General features: G+C 51.7%; 1 protein-coding gene across 2 annotated transcripts in view; it reads left to right on the top strand.

Moving 5' to 3' along the window:
• Nucleotides 1-58: 58 nt before the first annotated feature.
• LMX1A (LIM homeobox transcription factor 1 alpha) overlaps nt 59-20,607 on the top strand; it is a 48,051-nt gene continuing 27,502 nt past the window's right edge. For both annotated transcript variants that reach the window (XR_003398921.1, XM_026853846.1), the window contains exon 1: nt 59-672. Coding sequence is in view for 1 of the 2 variants with exons in the window: in XM_026853846.1 (XP_026709647.1) it covers nt 281-672 (392 nt within the window). In the remaining variant the exon portion in view is untranslated. The remainder of the gene's footprint in view (nt 673-20,607) is intronic.

Genomic DNA, 20,607 nt, shown 5'->3' on the forward strand with positions numbered 1-20,607 from the left:
CCCAAGCTCGTTGCTGCCCGGCGCCGCGCCGCTCCCTTCGCCCGGGGAGTGCCGCCGGCGCCCGCCTTCCCCGCTCCCCTTTCGTTCCGTGATTGCGTTAAATTGTGTCTGCCCCCCTTCTCCCCCGCCCCAGTGCAACGAAGGCCTTTCCTTCGTATCGAACAATAAATAATTTATTTTCTTTTTTCCCCCTCCGTTTTAATATCGGTTTCAAACAATCGCCTTCTCTCTGAGCTGCGGCTCCGCCGCCGCCTTTCCAAGAGGAACGAAATTGGGGGCCATGGCCCGCCCCCGGAGCTCCCGTAAGGCACAGGTCTCCCCCGGATCCCGGAGCAGCGCCCCGCACACTCCCCGGCACCCCCCCGACCCACCAACTTGCTCGGGGGAAGCGAGAGCAGCGGGATCCTCCGTCCATCGCTCGCCCGGTTCGTCTGTCTGTGCGCCTCTCCCTCCACCCACCCTTGCCCCCGGCTCCTTCCCCGCAGGCAGAGCCGCGACCCCCAAGTCGGTGTGCGAAGGGTGCCAGCGAGTTATTTCAGACCGGTTCCTGCTGCGCCTCAACGACAGCCTGTGGCATGAGCAGTGTGTCCAGTGTGCGTCCTGCAAGGAGCCCCTGCAGACCACCTGCTTCTACCGTGATAAGAAGCTCTACTGCAAGCTGGACTACGAGAAGTAAGTGTCCCCCTGCCCCACGGTGAGCCTCCCTCGCTCTGCTCCCACCGCCCGCAAAACCCCAGTGACCTGCTAAAAAGCGCGAGGAGCCGGAGACTCGATGTGCCGTGTCCCCCCCGCCTCAGCTCCCCACTTCCCTGGGTGTCCCAAGAGGTGTCAGCCCTACGATGCTGCGTGGTGAGTTGTGCTTCAGCCCTGCAGCCTCGTTACACCCTGGTTCTCCCCTTTTTAGAGGGGTTTTGTTGTGCTCGGTTTGTGTGTTGGGAGCCTGTGAGACCACCAGTAACCCTGCGGCTGCAGAGGGAAGGGGCCAAGTGTTTTCCCGTCTCCTATGGCTTTATTTTCCTACTACTCCCTGACCTGGTCCTGGACGGGGCTATATTCCTCATGTCCCCACAGGCTATTGCTATTCTGCCTCTGGTTGAATGGGGAAACTGAGGCACTGGACAGGGACCAGGAAAGGCCCCGCTGAGTTCGGAGTGTTTGCTATTGCACACTGGAGGCTTTGCCTGCACCTGGGGCTGTGATGGAGCAGGAAATTCGAATGTAGGTGGTTAAAGCTTCCAGCTCTGATGCTCCACTTTGGCAAGTACGGGGCTGGGGGGGGAAAGACAATGAGAAAATTGTTTTTCTTTAAAAAAAGAAAAACCTTTCCAGTGGGAATGGGGAGAAGGCTGTTGAGTCTTTCCTCTCCCACAGCTACTTTCATTTTTCCTGCTCATCCTACTCTTGCCGTCCCTGCCGGAACCCGACTCTCTGGCCGGGCTTCGGAGCCGTTAAATTTGCATTGCCTCCGGGCTGCTTGTTTCTTGAGGAGGGTGTAGATGGGGAGCCGAATGCCTTACTATGGCGATAGAACGGCTACCGAAGCCCCACAATTTAATTCCCAGGTTGCTGTTATACGAGAAAACAGTTGTCGGCAATGCTGTCGTCCCTGGCCTTCGGTGGGTTGCCGAGCGTGCCGAGGGCTAGCCCTGCTCCAGGCCTTTTAAAAGTTTTTTTCCTTTAAGTCCCGTATTGTGGGTCTGAGTTTAATCACTATGGATACAAGGCAAATTGAAAGCAGAATTTGTGCGCGTGACCTTGTTTTCAAATGTTTACGAAAGAGCGGAAGAATTAGCTGCCGCGAGAGTGGAAAGGAGAGCTGCATTACGGGTTTTTATTTTTAGGGAAAAAATTTGTTGAGATTGGGTGTGCTGCTTGTTTGTCTAGAAATTTGGCTACTGGTTCCCATACATTTCCAACGCAATTTAATTTGCATTTTGTGCTTTATCAGTGTCTCTGTCTGGAGCATTAAAGGGAAATTGGGGTGAATATTACCGCAGAAAATGCCTTTCCAGCTTGCAGCATGTGTGGGTTTTACTCTCTGTGCATTTGACTGCAGCTTCAGAGCTCTGGAAGCCGGCTTCAGCCTGAAACCCTCCTCCTATGTCTCTTGGCTGTGAAAGAAATCGGTGCCGCAGTTGGCTTCTTGCTGTGCCCATCTCGCTGTCGGGATGGACAAGGATAATTGCAGGGAAAAAATCAAATGTCACAAATATTTCCTAGGCTCTAGTGGTGGCACCATTTATCGTGGTTATTTCCCAGTTACGTTTGGGTTGGTGACTTTTGCCTGAGCCGGGGAGCAGGCTCTGCGGCAGGCGGTTTCCCTGAGGTGTAATGGTTTTAGTCCTAAACCGCTGACAGCCTGTTCCCCTCCTGCACCTGCCTGCACCTTGCTATCACATTGCTGTTACCTTTTAATTTTTTTTTTTTTTTTTTTTTTTTTTTTGCATAGGGCTGCAGGTCCATTCCTTGCTCCCTCCATTCCCCTGGTGGGGCTCACCACTGTGCTGGTGCTGTGACTCCTTACCTGGGGACAGCAAGGAGTCCCAAGGAGCTGTTCCTTTTGGGCTCTGTCAAGCTTTATATGTGACTCTGTATTTAACAAAAAACCCTCTTTCTTTGCCCAAACTACCTGTCCTGTCTTTGAGCTGAGCCTTTTCACCAGGTGCCTGCCTTGGCTATGGTGCCGATGCCGATAACGGTGCGAAACATGCAGGGGAAGAGCCTCTGCTCTTGGACTGAGCTAATTATCTCGAGCCGATAGCTGATTAATTATCACGGGTGACTGACACTCCTTGCAGCACAATGGTGTAAAGCGGCTGATCCTCCCTGCGGCATCAGCGGCCGCGCCAGCGGAGCCGGGCTCTGGGGGCTGCTTCGTCGGCACAGCCGGGTGGGAGGGCTGGGGTGTCTGTGTGTGAAACTCCGGTGCTGGAGGCATCGGGGAAGCAGTCAGGATCCTACCTGCCAGTGTTGTGGTGTTAATAGGTTTGTTTTGTTTTTTTTAATTGAAATAAGGGATTTCTCTTCCAGATGGTGACTGTTGGGATGTTTTACCAGAGATGAGTAGGTGCAGTATTTTCTGATGTGTGTCTTCGCTCTCTGTTTGAGCTCCATTTATAATGAGGCTGCAGAGGGTTAATGACAGAGTGTGAGATGGCAGAGTTATGCCTTTAGTTATAAATACACCCATGGAAAGTGTTACGGGCGGTTTTAAGTGAGCATCTGACTTGTCGGACTCTAGAAATTGAGGAATCATTTATTAAAACACATGTTTTACATTTCTTTGTCTTTCATAAAGAGGAGACCTTGGGAGACCCTGAAGAGGGATGTATTAAAGACCAGGGATACCAAGCCAGGTCTCGTCATCTCTTTGGGGTGCCCAGGGCCCGTGGGCAGTTCAGACAGTGATGCTGGCTGGAGACTTGGGGGGCCGGGGGTCACTCTTGGACCAGATTCCCCGCCGTTGACGGGGAGGGCTTGTGGGGAGGGACTGCTCAAGCCCATGCCCCTGGGACGGTGTCTATTTGGGGCAGAGGGCGTTCATTACAGAACATCCTGAATCTCGCAGCAGCCTCCGGCGCTTGTCCAAACCTGATAAGTCTCAACTATGACAAGGTTCAGGCTCTGTCCTGGCCGGCTCCCTGACTGCAGAGTGGCCCCGGGGACGTGCCCCGGCTGCGGGGCCCCTGCATTGGTGACCAAGGGATGGGCTTTTGTGGTGGCAGATTTGGAAGGGGAGCAATGTCAAACCTGGCCATAAATGGGGAGGGGTGCTGGAAGTGATGGGAAGAGTAGGGCTGGCCCAGAGGCTTAAAATCCACAAGAGGATGAGAGCGATTGAACCCCACTTGCCCAGAGGTGTTTCACAGTGTGTTTGCATGGGCCAAGCAGAGCCAAAGCTGTAGGAAGGACCTGGAGCTGTGGGGACATCCACATCCTGAAGCCCTGCCACAAGCGATCCCAGTGGTGTGCGAAAACCCCACTGGCCGGTTCTGGGGGCTGGTAGCGCTGACAGCGGTGCGGTCGTGACGGGGGGCGCAGCTGGAGAGCGTGGCAACGGCGGGACAGCTTGGCACATCCCCAGCCATGGCGCAGAGCCCCGGCCCCAGCCCCGGCTGGCAGGAGCAGATGGCCAGCACATCTCGGAGCAGGCTTGGCATGTGGGCGCCGGCAGCGGAGGGGCGGCCGCAGCCCCTGAGCCGCCACCGCCGTGCCGGGCTCCCCGGCCGAGGGAGGCAGTTGTGTGATGCTTGCCCTGTCTTCAGACGGCTTGACGGTTCTGTGCCATTGCCAGCTTTTACGCCGTCATCGCAAAGCTCCCCCTGCTTGGCTTTGAAATTCCCAGCTCCCGGAGTCATGAGGTTGTGTGGGTGCCTCCACCTCCTCCTCCGTGAATTAGGATGAGGAGGTGCATCTGGCTGCGAAAGAAAAAAATAATTCTTTTCCAACCTCTGAATGCACACAAAAGAAAATGTGTGCTAAGAAACTGAGAGACGAGAAACCCATTGGTGTTGGGTTTTAAAATCACACCCATCATTTTCATATGGGGAGCGAGCTTGAATCTCCGGCAGCGTGGTCCTGGCAGACCGTAGCTGGCGCTGCCTGGGGGGAAGGTGGGATCTGCCCAGCTCAGGGCAGCACAGCCTCCTCTTGCCCGCTGGAGGCGCGTTTGGCAGCTGCCAGCATAGAGGAGACACAGGGAAGAGGTTTGAAGCATGGTGGCTGCTTATCTTGCTTAATGTGGGTAATGAATGTCATTGTGCAATTAACTGCCAACCATCGTGATACTTCCCTGGCCCAGAAGGGTTGTAAGGGGGATAATCCCAAATGGATTGAATGAATAAGGTGATGCCAATTCTGAACCCTTTAATGCAGCCTGGTCCCGCTAGCTGGAGACTTCCTATGGTCTGGGGGTTTTGTGCCAGCAATTCGCAGTCCTCTCCACCATGGTAAAATGGGACTTTTTGTACCTCTTGTGACTGATGGGAGAGAATGGTCCCTCCAGAGAGCCACAGATCAGCTCACCTAAGGTATGATGTGCCCTCTGGAGGTAATTTTCCCTTTTTATAAAGCATCCTGTGGAGAGGACAGTGCTAACATGGGTTTCTCCAGCTGGCTAGGTGCTGGGGCAGTCAGGCTGGGCTGGATGGGGTAGCAGAGCATGTGGCAGCTCTGCAGCATGGTGTCCCTCTTGCTAATCTCTTTTTTCCTATCCCTCAACCTTCTCTTCTAGCACTGCCCATCCTTACCTTCTCTCAATCCCAACCCAGTACCTCATCTCCCCTAGAAAACCCCTCCCTGTCCTCACCCCCTTTCCTATGGCTCCCAGAGGAAATGTGCCAACTCTTTTGCAGGCTGGGGTAAGCGTAGCTCTGGGACAGCCGAATTTGATCTCATCTCCACCAGGGATGTGGTGGTAGGTACTGCCAGGCTGAGACCAGGAGCTGATCCTTTGTTTTTTGTTGTTAAGTTGCCTTGTTATGCTGGTGGGAGGGAAGCAGCGGGATGTGGTGATGAGAGGGGCATTATGGAGCCTGCTGCAGGATCCAAGCTGAAAAAGTGAGGCAAGCAAAAGATGCCTTGCCCCCAGCTCCACTGCCCCCCATCCTCCTGTGTGCTGCTCATGGGGCTCCCTCTTTCCAAAGGGAGCGGAGAGGAGATTTGGCGTCTTGCCCCTTCCCCCTGTCCTTAATTAGATTTGTGTCTTACAAATAATGTTTCATAGAAAGGCCTGGAAGGGAGTGATGTTTGGCAGCTTGGGAGCGAGGCAACTGAAGATACTCATCATCTGTCCCTCTGTGGTGAGGACAGGGGTGGCTTTGGGGTCACCCTTTCTCCTACTCATACCCTGGAGGTTGTGGGTTGGTGACGGCAGAGCTGGGACCTGAGCATCCTTGGGACCCTCTTGGTTTCTGTCATCTGATTTCAGATCTGCAATGATTTTTTTTTCCTTTTTTTCTTTTTTTTCGCCCCCCGTGGCACAGTGCTCCCTGATCAGCCCCTGATGAGGTGCTTGGAGCTGGGGGAACTGCTTTGGATCTTTGCAATCCTGATGAAGGCGCTGAAAAGAAATCGGCTTGAGGGAAGAAAGGGGGGTTTGTTTCGTTTTGATGAGAATTTTGTCTCCACCAGCTGGAGAGACAGCTGGGGTCCTCTCCTGCCCCGGCTCGCCAGCCCTCGCCTCGACAGTTCCTCACCTGCTCGCAGCCACCAGGCACAGGGAGGGATTTTCCAAGCTGTGGATTTAAGCAAGCCCACAATTTGGTTTCTTTCTCAGCCCTTCTTCAGGGAGCTTTCTGGCAGGGTCTAAACCCCATGTTGTCGTCACCCCCAGCTGTTTTTGGAGAGGGTGATAGTCTTGGGTGTCAGTCGAGCCAACGGCTGGCCAATGTGCAGGCAGGGTTTGCTGGTGGCCGCACACACTGCCAGGGAGGCTGAACTCTGTCAGCTGCCCCTGTCCCCATTGGCAGCAATGGGGTGGCCTCAACATACCCAAACCTGCAGCGGTTTCTGACTGATCTTGCACACTTGCCCCAAGGTGCACCCTGGGGAGCGCCAAAGCACCCTCAGCCTTGGAGGGGGAGAAGGGGATACTGGGGGTCAGGGTTGGTCTCTGCTTCTGCTCACAAGGGTGCAAGTCCTGCTTCTGGCTGAGGAGGGGGAAAACCCAGTGGTTTGAATTGGGTTTGGGTCTGGATTCACCGTTCCCCACGTCTGGTGAACCTGGTGACATGCAGCCCAGGAGGCGTACTCAATACATACCATGTCCTGGATATTTTTCCTCTCAAGATGCTCTTTGTCCCTTTGTGCTCCATTTTGTCTCTGGCTTGTGCCCTCTGCAGACACAAACGTGGCATGGGGACAGGGGTCCTGGACTTGAGGACTGTGCCTCTGCATGTGATTTAATAAAGTATTTCCTCTGTAATAGGAGTAAAGAATAGCTTTACAGCAAGGATAAAATATTTGGATTTTATTAGGGTGAAATACTGGGGTTGACCCAAAATAATTTTTTTTTTTTGTCCCATAAAAGTGTTTTCCTGAGAAATTGGCATTTCTGTGTATTTATAAGAAATTTCAGAAGGGATAGGTGGGGGGGACTCATGGTGCTCCCTGACATGGCAAACAGTGCGCAGACATGTGTGAAATCCTATAGCCACACTTAGGCTAGCCTGTAACTTCAGTTTTGTTCCTTGATACTTTTAACTTGGGGGGAATCCTGCCTGGGCAGAAGGAAGCCAGCTGGTCCTCAGATATCTTTTCCTGGGGCTGTTGGTCCTCAGGGGCAATGGATGCACCTGGGTTGTTTCCTTTTTTTTTTTTTTTTTTTTTTTTTTTTTTTTTTTTTTTTTTTGAGAGGATCTAACGTTGGTTGCCCAGGAGAGGGGTTTTGTAATCCTTGGCTTCCCACCCCAAATATTTATGGACAGACAGATCCCGAAGCTTTAGTGAAAGGCATGGGGCAGGCTGAGCGGTGCTGTGCTGGGGCTGCGCTGGCAGCAGGGGCACAGCGTCAGACTGGTGGCACCGATCTCTGTTTATTTGAGGGGTTTTCTGTTAGATGGCTCTATCTTCTTGCTTATCTGTTGTGCTGCGGTCTTATTAACAAAAGACCAATTTCTTCAGCTTGTCAGGGATCCATCAGGTGCTCCACATTTTGTTGGCTGGCTATCTGAAAATTTGTGGTTTCTCCCTTTGAGTTTTTGGGAGGGGGTGGCATGTGCGTTTCTCAAGATATGGGTGAAATAATATTGTATTCAATGGAAATTTTTTTTTCCTCACATTGTACTGTGTGTTTGCATGCACCTACCTGTTTTCAGCAGAGCAATTCCCACGCCCATGAATATGATCCTGTTTTAGGTTCAGGTCTGCTGCATTGGTGCCTGATCTGGGTATGATGGGCCATGACTGCACACAGGAGAAAGAGCTGAGACTTGGCTCCTGCACCCATGAAATAGAGCTGGAAATATGAATCTAGCTAAAAAAGGCTTTATTCATCGTCAGAAGTGTTTTGAGCATCTTGCTGGGCAAGTTTGAACACTGGGCATGAATTTTCAGTCTCTCTCCAGATTTGCCTAATTTTTGTCATGCCTGCCTTTGTTTTCCACCTTGGGCTACCTGTGACCAAAGATGACTGAGAGCTTGTGTTGCAGAGGTACCAGCTTCTCCCAGGCACGAATCAGTAGGATAAAGGCATGATATGCTAGGATAACCACTCTCCCCTGTGTCCCAGCACATCCAGGCAGGCAGCAATGCTTCCCCTCCTCTGAGGGTCACTGGGGCTCTGCAGCCACAGATGAAAGGTTTGCCGTGTGCGGAGGCACCCTGCTCTTCCTGGGGGAAATGCCTTGAAGGGCAGAACACGCTGGAGGAGGCTTCCTTGGCCGGTACTTGTGCTTTGTGAGCCCATCAGGGATCGGCATTGATCCTTCCCAGCTTGTCCCCCTGTTGCCATCATCTCTCACCGCTCCCTACCCCTCTCCTTCCCCCGTGGGCTTCATTTCCTAACGCTGCTCTTAAGGAGAGCTTTCTGTCCTTGACAGCGGAACAAATCCCTTTTCATGCGACCATCCCTCCTCGGCCCATTGTCCTCCACCCCCGCTGCCACCGTGCAAAATCTCCCTCCCCAGTACGTCTGTTCCTCTGGAATGATAACCACCATCGTGGTGGGGCAGTGAGCCCCTGAAATCCCTCTGGGCAAGGTCCCCTGCCCTGCAAGGGAGCAAAGTGGGATCTTAAAGTACAACAAGAGGCAAGGATGATTCCTGGAGAATTTGCCGCTTGAATGCGATTCATCTCTTTGGGATGTGCATCCTCTCCTCTGGTTTTGTGCTGCAGAGCTCCTTGGATGAACCTGGAGCCCCTGTGTACAGAGGGTTCCTTCTTTCCTGTCTGAGGCCAGCAGGGCTGCATTATAAGTAGATTTTTCACTGCATAGCATAGCCCAAGGTGGCTAAGCAGGAAGAGGGAGGCGGGAATTTTCTCTTTGCTATTGAAAGCTCAGGGAAGAATTTGGCAGGAAAAATTTGGAAAGGGGAACGAAATAGGTTAAGGGACCTGAAGACAGTTCTCAGCTGCACTATTTTTTTTTTTTTTTTTTGTTCTAAAGAGTCAGTATTGTAATTTCTTCCCTCCAACCCCCTGCTGTTATAAAAACATAGGGATGCTTTTGTTGTCAAAATTTCTGCACAGCTTTTGCCAGCTCCATTACATCTTTATTCCTGGAAAACAGCATCTTAGCTATGCAAAATGTTGCTAATCTCTGCAGTAATATATCTAAACAGGAAGAGGGAAGTGCAACATGGGAAATGGTGCATGTTCACCATTGTCTCCACAGGGGTGTTTTTGATGCCATTGGATGAGTAAATTCATGGGTGCTGATAGTGGAGGTGGACGTTTGTCCCAAAACCAAAATTCTTGCCCAATGGCTGTTGTGTTGAGCCTGGATTGGGAGTGCCCTACTTCTGAGGCATCTTTTCTGTTTCTGGTCTTAGAGACAACCATCCAGGTAACAGGAGAGGAGCGAAGGACAGCTGTGCTGCATGTGCATTGGGTGTGCAGGACCCCAGCTCTGTGCTGCATGTTGAGGATGGGGCAACAGTCTCCTCTTTGCTTGCAGGCCACTTTCTGTGGGCTCCTATAAGGGTTGAAGGGGAGGAAGAGTCCTTTGGAGCGCACGGTTCAGCCAAGCTAAGGTCTGAGTTGCCTGATGGAGTTGCTGAACACCGGGTCTTGGCTGCAGGGAGAGCTGAGAGCACCTTGCCACCTGAAATGTGTCTGTGGCCCAACCATCCTCTTGGCTTGGATGCCTGCAGTCTCTGGTGTAGTGGGATGGCTCAGGCTCATGGTGCCCTGAGTCTTGCTTGTGCCAAATGGGTGGCCTGCTGGGTTGGCAATGGGGCACTGAAACTGAATTATGTACATCTCGGCATCTCCGCTGCTGGGCAGAGCACTGGAGTGCTATCGAGCAGAATCTTTTAAACAGTGCTGTGGACCTGGGAGCTTGGTTAGCAAAGCCATTAAGTGTTTGAATCTTCTTGATGCCTCCTCAGGTGAATGTTGCTCCTTCCTTCTGCATCCATAATTATGAAAGGCTGAAAGAGCAGCCTCAACGGACTGGCTTAAAAGTTTAATGAAGCTTAAAGTCTTGTAGGTTGGGCTCTTGAGTCCCAGCTTGTTTCAGCTCTGGCCCTAGGAAGGAGGGTTAACCAGAAAGGAGGAGAGGCTTCCTGCATGCATTACCTTGAGGACATTAAAACCCATGTTGGTGGGAGGTGCTGTTACGGAGATGGATTAGGAGAAAGTAATGGGAGAATGCATCAGAGATGGGTGAGGGGCCCTTCATGGGGAAAGTAGGTCCAAGTGAGGTATTTATTCCTGGCAGGGGGAAAGCTGCCTGTGGCAGGGATGAGATTTTCTGGCCCCTGCTGTGCAAGATGCATGTGTGATGGGTGCCCTCTGTTATGCAGCTCCAGACCCAGGCAGCACTGATAGATGGGTGCCAGGGTGCAGCAGGATCTGGGTGGCTCACCAGCTCTGTCATGTAAACACACTTCTCGCAGTGCCCGCAAGAGATGCACCAGGCAGGGGGAGGGTTGCTGGTGTGCCCACACTGGCAGTCTCCGGCTGGGTCCTAGCAAGAGCCAAAGTGTCTGTGTCCTTGGTCTTTACAGGAGTTTCCTCTGCAACACTAAGCTCACCTTTGCACCTTTTTTTGGCCAGCTGAGATGTGGAGCTGAGACCCTGAGCTTTTGGCCGGTGTGGGGCTAGGGGTGAGGTGCACTCTTTCAGATGTGCTACATTGTGAATCACCGCCAGATGCCGGTTTTAGTTTGCAGCGGGAACGACCTCTGGCTGAGCTCGCGGGGCTCCTGCCCACTCCCAGCGCTTCACCTTTCTCTTCCTCTCACCTCATGGCGAAACTGTAGCTCTTCATGGCTGGAGCAAAGATTGAACATGGTCAGTGCTTTGATGCTGGTGTATGTATGGGGACACAACTAGCTTCATGGGACTGCTTCTCTGTGGCCAACCAAGTTCAGAGGCCCTGATGCCACTCATCCAGGTAGGGTGACATGAAGTGATGAATCCACCCTGCTCTGCTGGGATGGCCCATCCCTGTCCTGCAGATAATGTGCAGTTTCCCTGCCAATAATGTCTTTATGCTATTTCCAACTGCATTAAAAAAATCCGAGGAACTCCCTGAATCCTTGGCTTTTAAAGTTAATATACTCCTGCCTTGAACTGATTTATTTTTGCCTGTTTTGAGCACTTCTACCTCCAAACATCAGCCTTGGTCCTTCCCTCCCCGGCTTAATGCCTGCAGAGCACCATTCTCACACAGAGCAGCCGCTGGCCTCACCTCGGGGAAATGCTTTGCAGGTTTCCTTGGTCAGCTGATGAAGTACCTTGGGCATGTTGTGAGTAAAGGGTGCTAGTGAAATGAAAACCAAATCTGTGTCTTCCCCTTTAGTGCCTTCATGCTGGAAAAGTGTTTTTTTTTTTTTTTTTTTTTTGTAAGGATTAGTGGTTCAAGAGCGAGGATTTTCGAACTGACAAAACCTTGGCAGAGAAATAATTATAGGCTTTTTATGCTTTGTGTTTCCTAAGTAGTTCTAAATGACTTTTTCCCTTGGGGCATTTTTTTTTAAGTCCACAAAAAAGAGGGGAAAAAAATGTGTATTTCCTCAGTGTCCTTGAAAATATGCAAGATGTTTGTGGAGACCATTCAAGCTTCAGCTATAAGATTTTTTTGCGTGTGTGTGTTTGCTTTAATCACGTCCAATCAACCAAAGTTTCTTGGCTCGTGGTGGTTCAGAAATGGATCTTAGAAATGGGAGATGGTGGGAGATAGATGTGATCACTTCTCGGACATCTCAGGAATGTGGGTTTTGCCTCTGCAGTATATTCCCTGGGGTTTTTACCCCACTCTTTGCTGTAAGAGGTTTCTGGGGCTAGCGGAGCTAGTTTTCCTGGTCAATATCCATTATTTGCTTGCACCAAGTTGCTGTGCATCCCTCTGAGAAACCGTGGCTATGCCCCTTTTGTCAGCATCCCACTGCGATTCCTGGGGGCTGCAGAGCCTGGTGAGGCTTGCCCAGCCCTGTCCTCCACTGGGTCCTCTCCTATCCTGCACCTCCATCCTGACTGCATTGGCCACTCTTTAATTCTAAAAAAGGCAGCGTGATGTGAAAATGCCACCCTGGGGGCAGTTGAGGGCAGCTCTAAGACACATGTGAGCTCAAGCCTTCTATCCCTAGTAAAATTCACCCCCTATAAATTCCTATGCAAGCCCTTAAGGTGGTACCCTAATTTTCTGAGTAATTCTCCATGTTGCAGCGTGTTTTACCATGGCTCAGTCTCAGCCTGGAGCTCTTTGCTCCCTACATTTTTGCCCCCCCTCGGGAAGAGCCCTCCAGAGGATGCTGTCCTAAATTCCAGCTATCCTGTGCCCGACTGGGGAGCAGGTATCTATCCATCCATCCCTGATATTAAACGCTGCTTGTGATTTAGGGGGTACCTGGGAGAGGACCCTGATGGCATTTACACTCACATCAATGTAGAAGGGCAGCACTGGGGCCCAGAGGAGCTGCATTATTTGATCCACTGCTGGGGCTCTCCTCTGGGATTGCCAGGGCAATATTCTCACCGTCAGTAAGGAAGGGTGGGGGCAGGCTGCTGTTAATAATGGTGTTTCTCTACCTTGGCTTTATAAGTGAGGGAAGTCTCCGTTCCTCACACCACAGGTGTGTTGGTCTGGGCTTCACAGCGAGAGGGAATGGGGTGGCAGCAGAGAGGGGAAGTGGTAGGGAGATAGTGTTTGAAGTAATCAGAGCTCTCGATGGAAGAAGAGAACTGCTGAGAGGGGTGGCACTGGTACCTCGATGGGGTGTCCTATCCCAACCTGCCGCAGAGCTCTACTGTGGGCTCTGCCCAACCCACCCGTCTCCTCTCAGCCCTTTATCTCCCTGGGAACTATGGCATTTAGTGAGCAGGGTGGTGAATGCCTTGCTTTCCCCAGTTTCCCCTCTACTGAAGACCCTCTTGTGGGTAGCTACAGTCTGGTTGAGCTTGTGGGGAGGCCACAGTGTAGCTCCAGGTCTTATAAAGTGCCTTGTGCCCTGCAGATGTGGCAGGTGACACTGCAGAGGGACATGGTGTCAGGAGGGAACTTGCCTGTCCTCTGCTCCAACCATCATTTCTCAGGGGAAGGGTGCTTTTTTCTCATCTTCCCCTGTCCAGACACTGTGAATCCCACTAAAACTTTTGACTGGAGCAGGGATTACATGCTCAGGTTTCAATCCTTGTCTGTGAGTGGTGTAAACTTTCTGCTGGAGCTCAAGTGACATTTTGTGGGAGATAGGAGAGTATTAAGTGTTGGTCCTTGCAGATAAAAATAGTCGCTGGCCCGACGACGTTTTCTGTCATCTTGTCACTGGTCTGACCCAGCTCCATCGCCTCCACACTGGTGTTCCCAACCTGGTCTTTTCTTGGCATGGGGTGCTTGGGGCACCCGCAGCCCAACTCAGCATGGTCCACTCTGAGTATTGTCCCATGCTTCTCACAGCAATGCTCCTTTCCTCCTGTAAGCACCACGGCCAGGACAGTGCTGGGCTCTCGGTGCAGGCTGGAGGGCAAACCAGACCAGGAGCAGTGGGTCCTGGGTTTGTGTTCACAAGGGCTGGAAGGAACCACTGCCTGTTCCACTCGGTGTGAGACCACCCTAACCAAGCGCAGCATCCCCCTTCCCTGAAATCAGAGCCTGCCGATCAAAGCAGGCCAAACTGCCCATTACTGCAAACCTTGATGCTAATGTGGAGTTCTCCTGATTACAGGAGTCCTCATGTGTGCACACGTGTCCGCCTGTCTGTTTTTCCCGTTGCTGTGTTTCAGAGACGATGTTTTCATCCTGAGGTTATAGCCAGAGCTGGCTCGGGGCCCCTCAGCAGCATCGGCTGAGCTGACTCTTGCTGCTCCAGAAATGCGGGGCTGGGGCCAGTCGAAAGGAAAGGGAAGGAGAAGGGGAGGAGGGAGCGGCAGGGTCTGGCTTGCTGCTGAGCTGGGGCCAGATCCACTGCTGGGAGAGGCTTTCCCACCCTGCCTGCCCTGCGCCTTTCCTGGGCTCTGCTTCAGAGTAGCATCTGCCTGCTCCACCTCTGAAAATAGCCAGCGTGGCTCTGGAAGGGCTTGTGTACAGCCAGTAGAATGGCAGCAGGGACAGTTTCTCCTGGTGTTGAGCCTTTCTCATGGCTGGGCAGGGAAGTCCCCAGGCATTGGTCTCTGTGGACTGGGCATCCTTTGAGAATGACTCCATTCCATCTGCTTGTTCTTGTGATGTCCACCGGAGCATCATTCTCCCCAAGGATCTCTTCATGCACCTCCTAGCTGCATAGTCAGGCTGCCTTCAATGCAACTTCTTAATTGCAGCCCTGAAATACCTTTCTCAAAACAAGTGAAGGCTTTTGGGAGCAGCATCTTTTCCAGATTCTCTTTTCTCTGTGCTTCAAGGCCTACCCACTGCTGGGGGATTCATCATCTTCTGTGGTGTCATCCATCAGCTGAAGCGTCTCTCCCGTCAGTAGTAAGGAACAAGGTCCTCCTGTGTCTGGAGCTGAATCGATGTGATGGCACTTGGCCACTTACAGTAGTGGGCGATTACTGAGCCCCTGCCAGGAATTCTTCCAGTGGGATTGGGAACGCTCTGGGGTGTTAAATTTGTCCTGCAGCGTGTAACCTCTAAGTAGAGCCCATCGTGTTTTGTAACGGATCATATGATGCCGGTGATGGCAGCCACCTGCCCTGTGTTTCAAGGTCAGTACTGAGCTCAGGGCTGGAGGGGCAGCTTCTGTCCGCAGCCTTGCCTGGCCACTGAGCCATGTTGCAGGGTCCTGCTCTCTCCTGGGGTAAAGCCTTGCGTGCCTTGGGAGCTCAGGCTTGGAGATGGAGGCTGTTCTGCTCCTGGCCCCGTGAGGCTGCAGCCCTCATCTCAAGATGTCCCTTTGCAGGGTGGTGTGCTCCTGAGATCAGTGTGCCTCTGGGATGCAAACCCTGGCTGTGTCTGTCCTGCAGCCCCGTGAGGGTTTGTCGTGTGCTGCTGACACACTGTCTGCACATCTGGAAACCACTGTCCCTTAGCCAGAGCCTGTACATCACATGCAACTCCATCTTGTGAGAGTTTTACAGCATCATGGTAAGGACAGGACTTTTCATCATACATATAGACAATATTCTCAGTCTCAGTGCCTGAAAATACCTCTTAGTAAGGACTTCAACTTGTACCCCTGTAGCCAGGGGAACTGTTGTGCAGAGAAGGGTTTGCGGACAGACACAAGGAACATGAGGTCCTTGTCTCGATGGACAACCAGCGCAGTGATGCTGCTGCCTGCTCTGTCCCTAGGCTTTGAGCACCTCGAAGGAAAGCATGGCCATTCCATGGGAAGAGTCTCCCACGGTCTTTATCAATAAATAAATGTTTTAGATCCATCACTGTATCAAGCAATTAGAAGGGATTTTTTTCAAACAGGTTGTTAAATAAGAATTAGTGGAGTTTTAAAATATTAATAGGCAATTGGCCCTGGCAGGTTCTCTTGTTACACGAACATTTAATTTATAATTTGAACCCAAGCTGGGATGTGCTGAGAGATGGTCAGGCTGCAGCCTGCGCATGGGGGTTAACGTGGTGCTCTCTCCTGCCAGAAAATAATAAAAGCCAGGGACTGTCTAGGGATTGTGCGTGAAGGATTAGGAAGAGGATATGCACGGGCCTGTCTGCAGCTGGTTGAAGTCTAGTGCAGAAGGGTAAGCCTGGAAATCATTGCTTTCTGATGGCTGTGAGGGGGCCTATGTGGAAAGGGAGCTTGTCTTCTAAAACCTGGGGAGATGGCTGATGTTTTTAGTGGGAGGCAGTGAATCCTCTATTCTGTCTGTGCTGGTTGGGAAGGAGGAAGCACCGTGGGGTGGATGATTCTGCCTTTGCTTTCCATGTGCTGCAGTTGTTCAGTGTGAGCAGAAGTTTCTGGGCTCTAGGGACTGGGGTTTTTGGTGTGAAAGGAGGATGCTGGGCTCCAGGGACTGGGGTTTTCCACCTCTCTACAGGATGCCTCATCAGATCTACAGATGCTGCTGAGAGTCTGGCTTCATCCACAGCATTATCTGTGTTTTTTTGGTTTTTAAAGCTCCATGTCCCAGAGTCAGGGGATTCAGTGAAGTCCTCTACCTTTCAGTAGGGAGCACTTCCAGCTCTCTGGCTCTAGGGAAAGCTGGAAGATGCTCAGGTCTTGCGTTTGTTCAACTTCTTGGCATTGGCAGTGTTGTTCCCTGAAACGGTCACCTTGGGAAGTCAGAGTCACAGCTCTCCAGGTTAGTGAGTACATGATTTCCTAGCATCAGTTATTCAGCGTTAGGATTTACCTTGCAACCACCACACTCATGGAAAGTGTCTGCTGAGATGGAGGCATCTGAATTCCCCAAGGTGAGTCAGGGGTTTATGGCCCTCACCCAAGAGAAGCACATTGCTTTTGTGGCAACTATTAATTGCTTCCTGAATTTAAAAAGCATAAACAAACTTGCTTGCCCGGGGAACGAGTAACCTGGCGCCTAAATGCTTTGCCATTAATGCGTGGCTGACCCTGACAATGATGTGAGGACCAGAAGAGCTTTCAAAGACTTTACCAGAAACCATTTCAGGGGAGGTTGTGTGTTGTAAATCCTTAAGTAATGGGATGGAGGGAATTAGATTAGATAATAGTTTGCAGAAACCAGGCACAATTCCCCACTGAGGATCTTGAGATCATTAGAAACATAGTGTGGTGAGATGAGGCCCCTGTGTGTCCTTATCCCAGTGACCGGTGAGTGAGTTTACAACCTGGAAAACAAGATTATCAAAGGGTTTGTTTTACATGCCACAATAATGAGTGATGTTAGGGAGTAAAACAGGGTCCTGTTACATCCAAAAATACATTGTAAAGCTACAGCGGTTCCTGGAGGAACAGCCCAGGACAGGGCTGTTTGCACTGGGTAGAGGATCCCCATTGAATCTGGCACCCATCTCAGCAGCCCTAGGGCACCTTGCAGCCTTTGGTGTGGGTGTCTTGGATGGTTCTGTTCCTCTACTGTGCTCACCCCAGCTCAGGGAGCTGCTTCACAAGGACTTTTAGCTGCTATAGCAAGGGAGGTGGTATTCTATCTTGCTTTCACAATCTGCCCCGACATATATGTCCATCTCTCTGCTCCTGCCTTGAGCTGTCCTAAAGCTGTTTGCAGGTTTCTAGGGGGCCCCAACCCCTCCTCTCCCCAGACCATGGATGGGGTCACTGAACTATTTCACAGGGAAATGCTGGCACGTGGGACTGTTTGCTGCCTCTCCCCTCCAGCAGTGCCTTTCATTTGCTTGCTACCTCCACTGCTTTGCTTTTTCTCAGGTTCTCCCCACACCAGAGGAATGGGACTGGGTAAGATTTAGGGATGCCTGTGACTTTTTGTGACAGACCTGCTTTTACTATCGGGGGCATGTGTTGGGTTTTCCTCAGATGTATGGAGATGGTGCCTGCTGCAAAGAGCTGGGGAGCTCAGTAAACAGTGTTAAACCACACTAATTTGAAGGGGATGTTTCACCTGAAGCAAAAAAGTATTTCCCAAATCCAATATCTATGCAATGAGGGGTACTGTGGTGGGAATTGCACATCCTTTTATGGGGCAGTGCTTGCAGGGAAAGCAGTCAAGCGGTCAGGCTGCCTCGAGCCCTCATAATAGTCTTGCTGGCTGCCTGGGGCAAGGTGTTGGTGCTTAAAAGATCAAATCTAGTGGCTGATATTTGGCTGCCTGTTAACGTCAGGGTACCAGGTCACATCTGGCTTGTTGCAGGGCCGCCTGGCACATGCACGGGTCAGTGATGTTTTCAGGATGACAGTACTCGATACCAGGATAGTGTAAGTCTAGATTAGTGTTGGAGTGTGTGCTTTCGCATCTCCAGATTTCACTCTCTTCAACAGAAGGACAGAATTTAGAGGGTCTCTGACCTTCCTGGAATAGGAAACAGCAGGATCCACCCCAGAGCTTTTTCTCCTTTTACCCAGAAGGGTCCCGCCCCAGCTGAGAAGCCCTAAATCTAGCTGAGTGTTCAAATGGGGGCAGAAAGGTCCATGTGAGGACTGTGCTTTATTCCTACCACTCCAGTGTGGGTCAGTCCCCTTGAGCACATGTGAGGTTGTGTTTGATCTGGGTCTGAGCTCGTAGTTTATTCTCCTTCAGAAAGGGGGAAAAGAAATTCAGGAGGCCCTGGTCAGTTGGGCTTAGAGCAGGGCGTCTCTCACTCCACGGAGCAGGCACTGGCGTCCAATTTTCTGTCTCACTTTGTTTAATGGACCTGCAAACCCGTTGCAAAGCCAAGATTGCATAGGCAAACGCCCCATGGCCAGATTGCAGGGTCTTGCTTAACCCAGCGCTGCCGGGTTTCTCCCCACAGTTTTTGTGTGAGGTCTCTGCTTCACCTTTTCACCAGTGAGAAATTCCCCAGAGCAGCACAGCCGACCCTGGCAGATGGGATTTTCTTCTGGAGGTGGTGAGTTTTACTCAGCCATATAGATGCTTTCTGGCGGTGTGAAGGTAGGTAGAGGTGGGAGGTACCGTGGAATGGCCACAAGGATGGAGAGGCTGTTTTGCACTGCAATGAAATGAGTCCCCTGCTTTCTGCCTCTTAGGAGGTGGCTTGAAGGAACCTTTCCATGCTGGTGACACACAGATCACTCTTTGCCTTAACCACCCTGGGAGCTATCAGCTCAGAAGGTGTTCAACAAGTTGGCAGGTGACATCATTAGGCTTTAGTGATAACATGCTGTGGAAGTAAGCAGAGAGAATCTCTCACCAGTTGGTTCCCTAACCAGTGACTCTGTGTTGCTTTGATTTGGACTCTGTTGGTGCTCAGATGGCTGTCCTCCTGATGCATACCTTCCCCACAGGTTTTCACAGTGGACTTGAGCAGACTCAGGCTCTCGGGCAGACTTCTGGCTTTCTGCCTGAGAACGCCTGGCCCTGTGGCCTGAGGTGACATTACCGCTGTGTTTCAATTTTGTGTGAGTCTTTTTCCCACCTCTGCGTCCTGCAGAGGACTTCCAGGGACAGAGGAGGCACCTGAAGGATGGGAGATGCTGTAGAAATCCAGGCATGATGGCCTGGTGTGCAACATCCATCACTGTGTCCACCACCCCTGCCTGGTGGGTCACATACCTGTCTGGATTTGAGAGCCACTGGTCCCAGAGAGAGGGAGCACTCAGTGTGGATTTTTTTTTTCTGGGAAATAGGGGTAGAGAAATACAACATCTCTGTTTGCAAGCCACCATGGATGTCTCTGGAAGAGGAGGTGTGGAGGTGCTTGGGATGCAGCTTGCGGAGGGGCTGGGGGGTGAGTTTTGGAGGCTTGGTGTTCCCCCTTGCACCCACGCTGCTGGGAGAGGCTGTTTGTATCTGGTGTTTGCCACTTCTTCACTCAGCAGTGGAGGGTGAAGGATCCCCCCGACTGCCGGCAGGGCTGTGCAGGCAGGATGCGGGCAAGGGAGGAAAGGAGGAGAGGATAACGCCCCGGCCATGGGCCCTGGCCATTTCTAGATGAGTAGGTCATCTGGGTGTGGGAGGAGAGCCGGTGTCCAAGCCAGCCCGGAGAGGCTGAGGTTGGGTGTATGTGTGATTTGGGGGAAAGTGAGAAGGGATTTCTTAGGCGAGAGGAATGCAAGTTTCCTCCTTCGCATGTCTCCTGTTCTTCCAGTTTGCAACAAAAGTCATCAAATTGCCCAAGACCTGGCAGCAAGGACAGCCTGAGAACAGCCCACAAATCACGGGAAAGCATCTCCTCCCTGCCTGCCTCCAGATACTTGTGCATCAGGAACCGTTTTAATCCCCCTTTGGGCAATAAAACTCCTGCCCCTTCCTGACGCTGGGCAGCTGCACACACCAGAGCCTCCAGAGCTCCTCCATGCTGTAGCGCTGGTCCTGGTGGGTTAGAAATCTGGGTTTCCCTTAAATTGGTTGCACTTTTAAACCCTCCAAAAGTTCCAGGGAAGGGCTGGAGCATTCAGACATCAGGGGTGAGAGCAGCTATTTGGAGGAGACATGGTGCCATGGCTGTTGTGACTTTCCTTGTCCCCAGGTGGTGGGGACAACTGACAGTGACTCAGGTCCTGCTTGATCCACCTGAATTATCAGGTGATGGGAGAGGAGACCGTGACTCCCATAGATGCCCTGCCGGGGAGCACTAGGGTTTGGGGATGTAGGGCTCCAGATGAGAGGCTAAGGAGCAGTTGTGTCTCAGGATGAAGGGTGTTTTTAATGAGCCCAGTCCTTCTTTGCAATCCTGCTGGCTGCTATTCTTTATTTGACAGAATGAGCCGTTGGTGAAGCAGAGCTGCAGAAATCAGGCAGGCCTTTCTGAGCTCTCCTGTTCACCCCGTACATTGATGGGGATGGGCACAGTCCCTCCTGCCACTGTAATTTTGAGGTTAAGATTGCTGCTGAAGGGGTGTTTCATGCTGCTTCATCTGCCTTGCTTGGGGCTCCCAGAGCTCCTCCCATGAGCTCTTGTATCCTGCTTGGTTTTGTAGCCACCTGCTTTGCACCAGGAGG

The sequence above is a fragment of the Athene cunicularia genome (genome assembly GCF_003259725.1).
Source record: "Athene cunicularia isolate RWA chromosome 8 unlocalized genomic scaffold, athCun1 chr8_part1, whole genome shotgun sequence".
NCBI classification, from domain to species: Eukaryota; Metazoa; Chordata; class Aves; order Strigiformes; family Strigidae; genus Athene; species Athene cunicularia.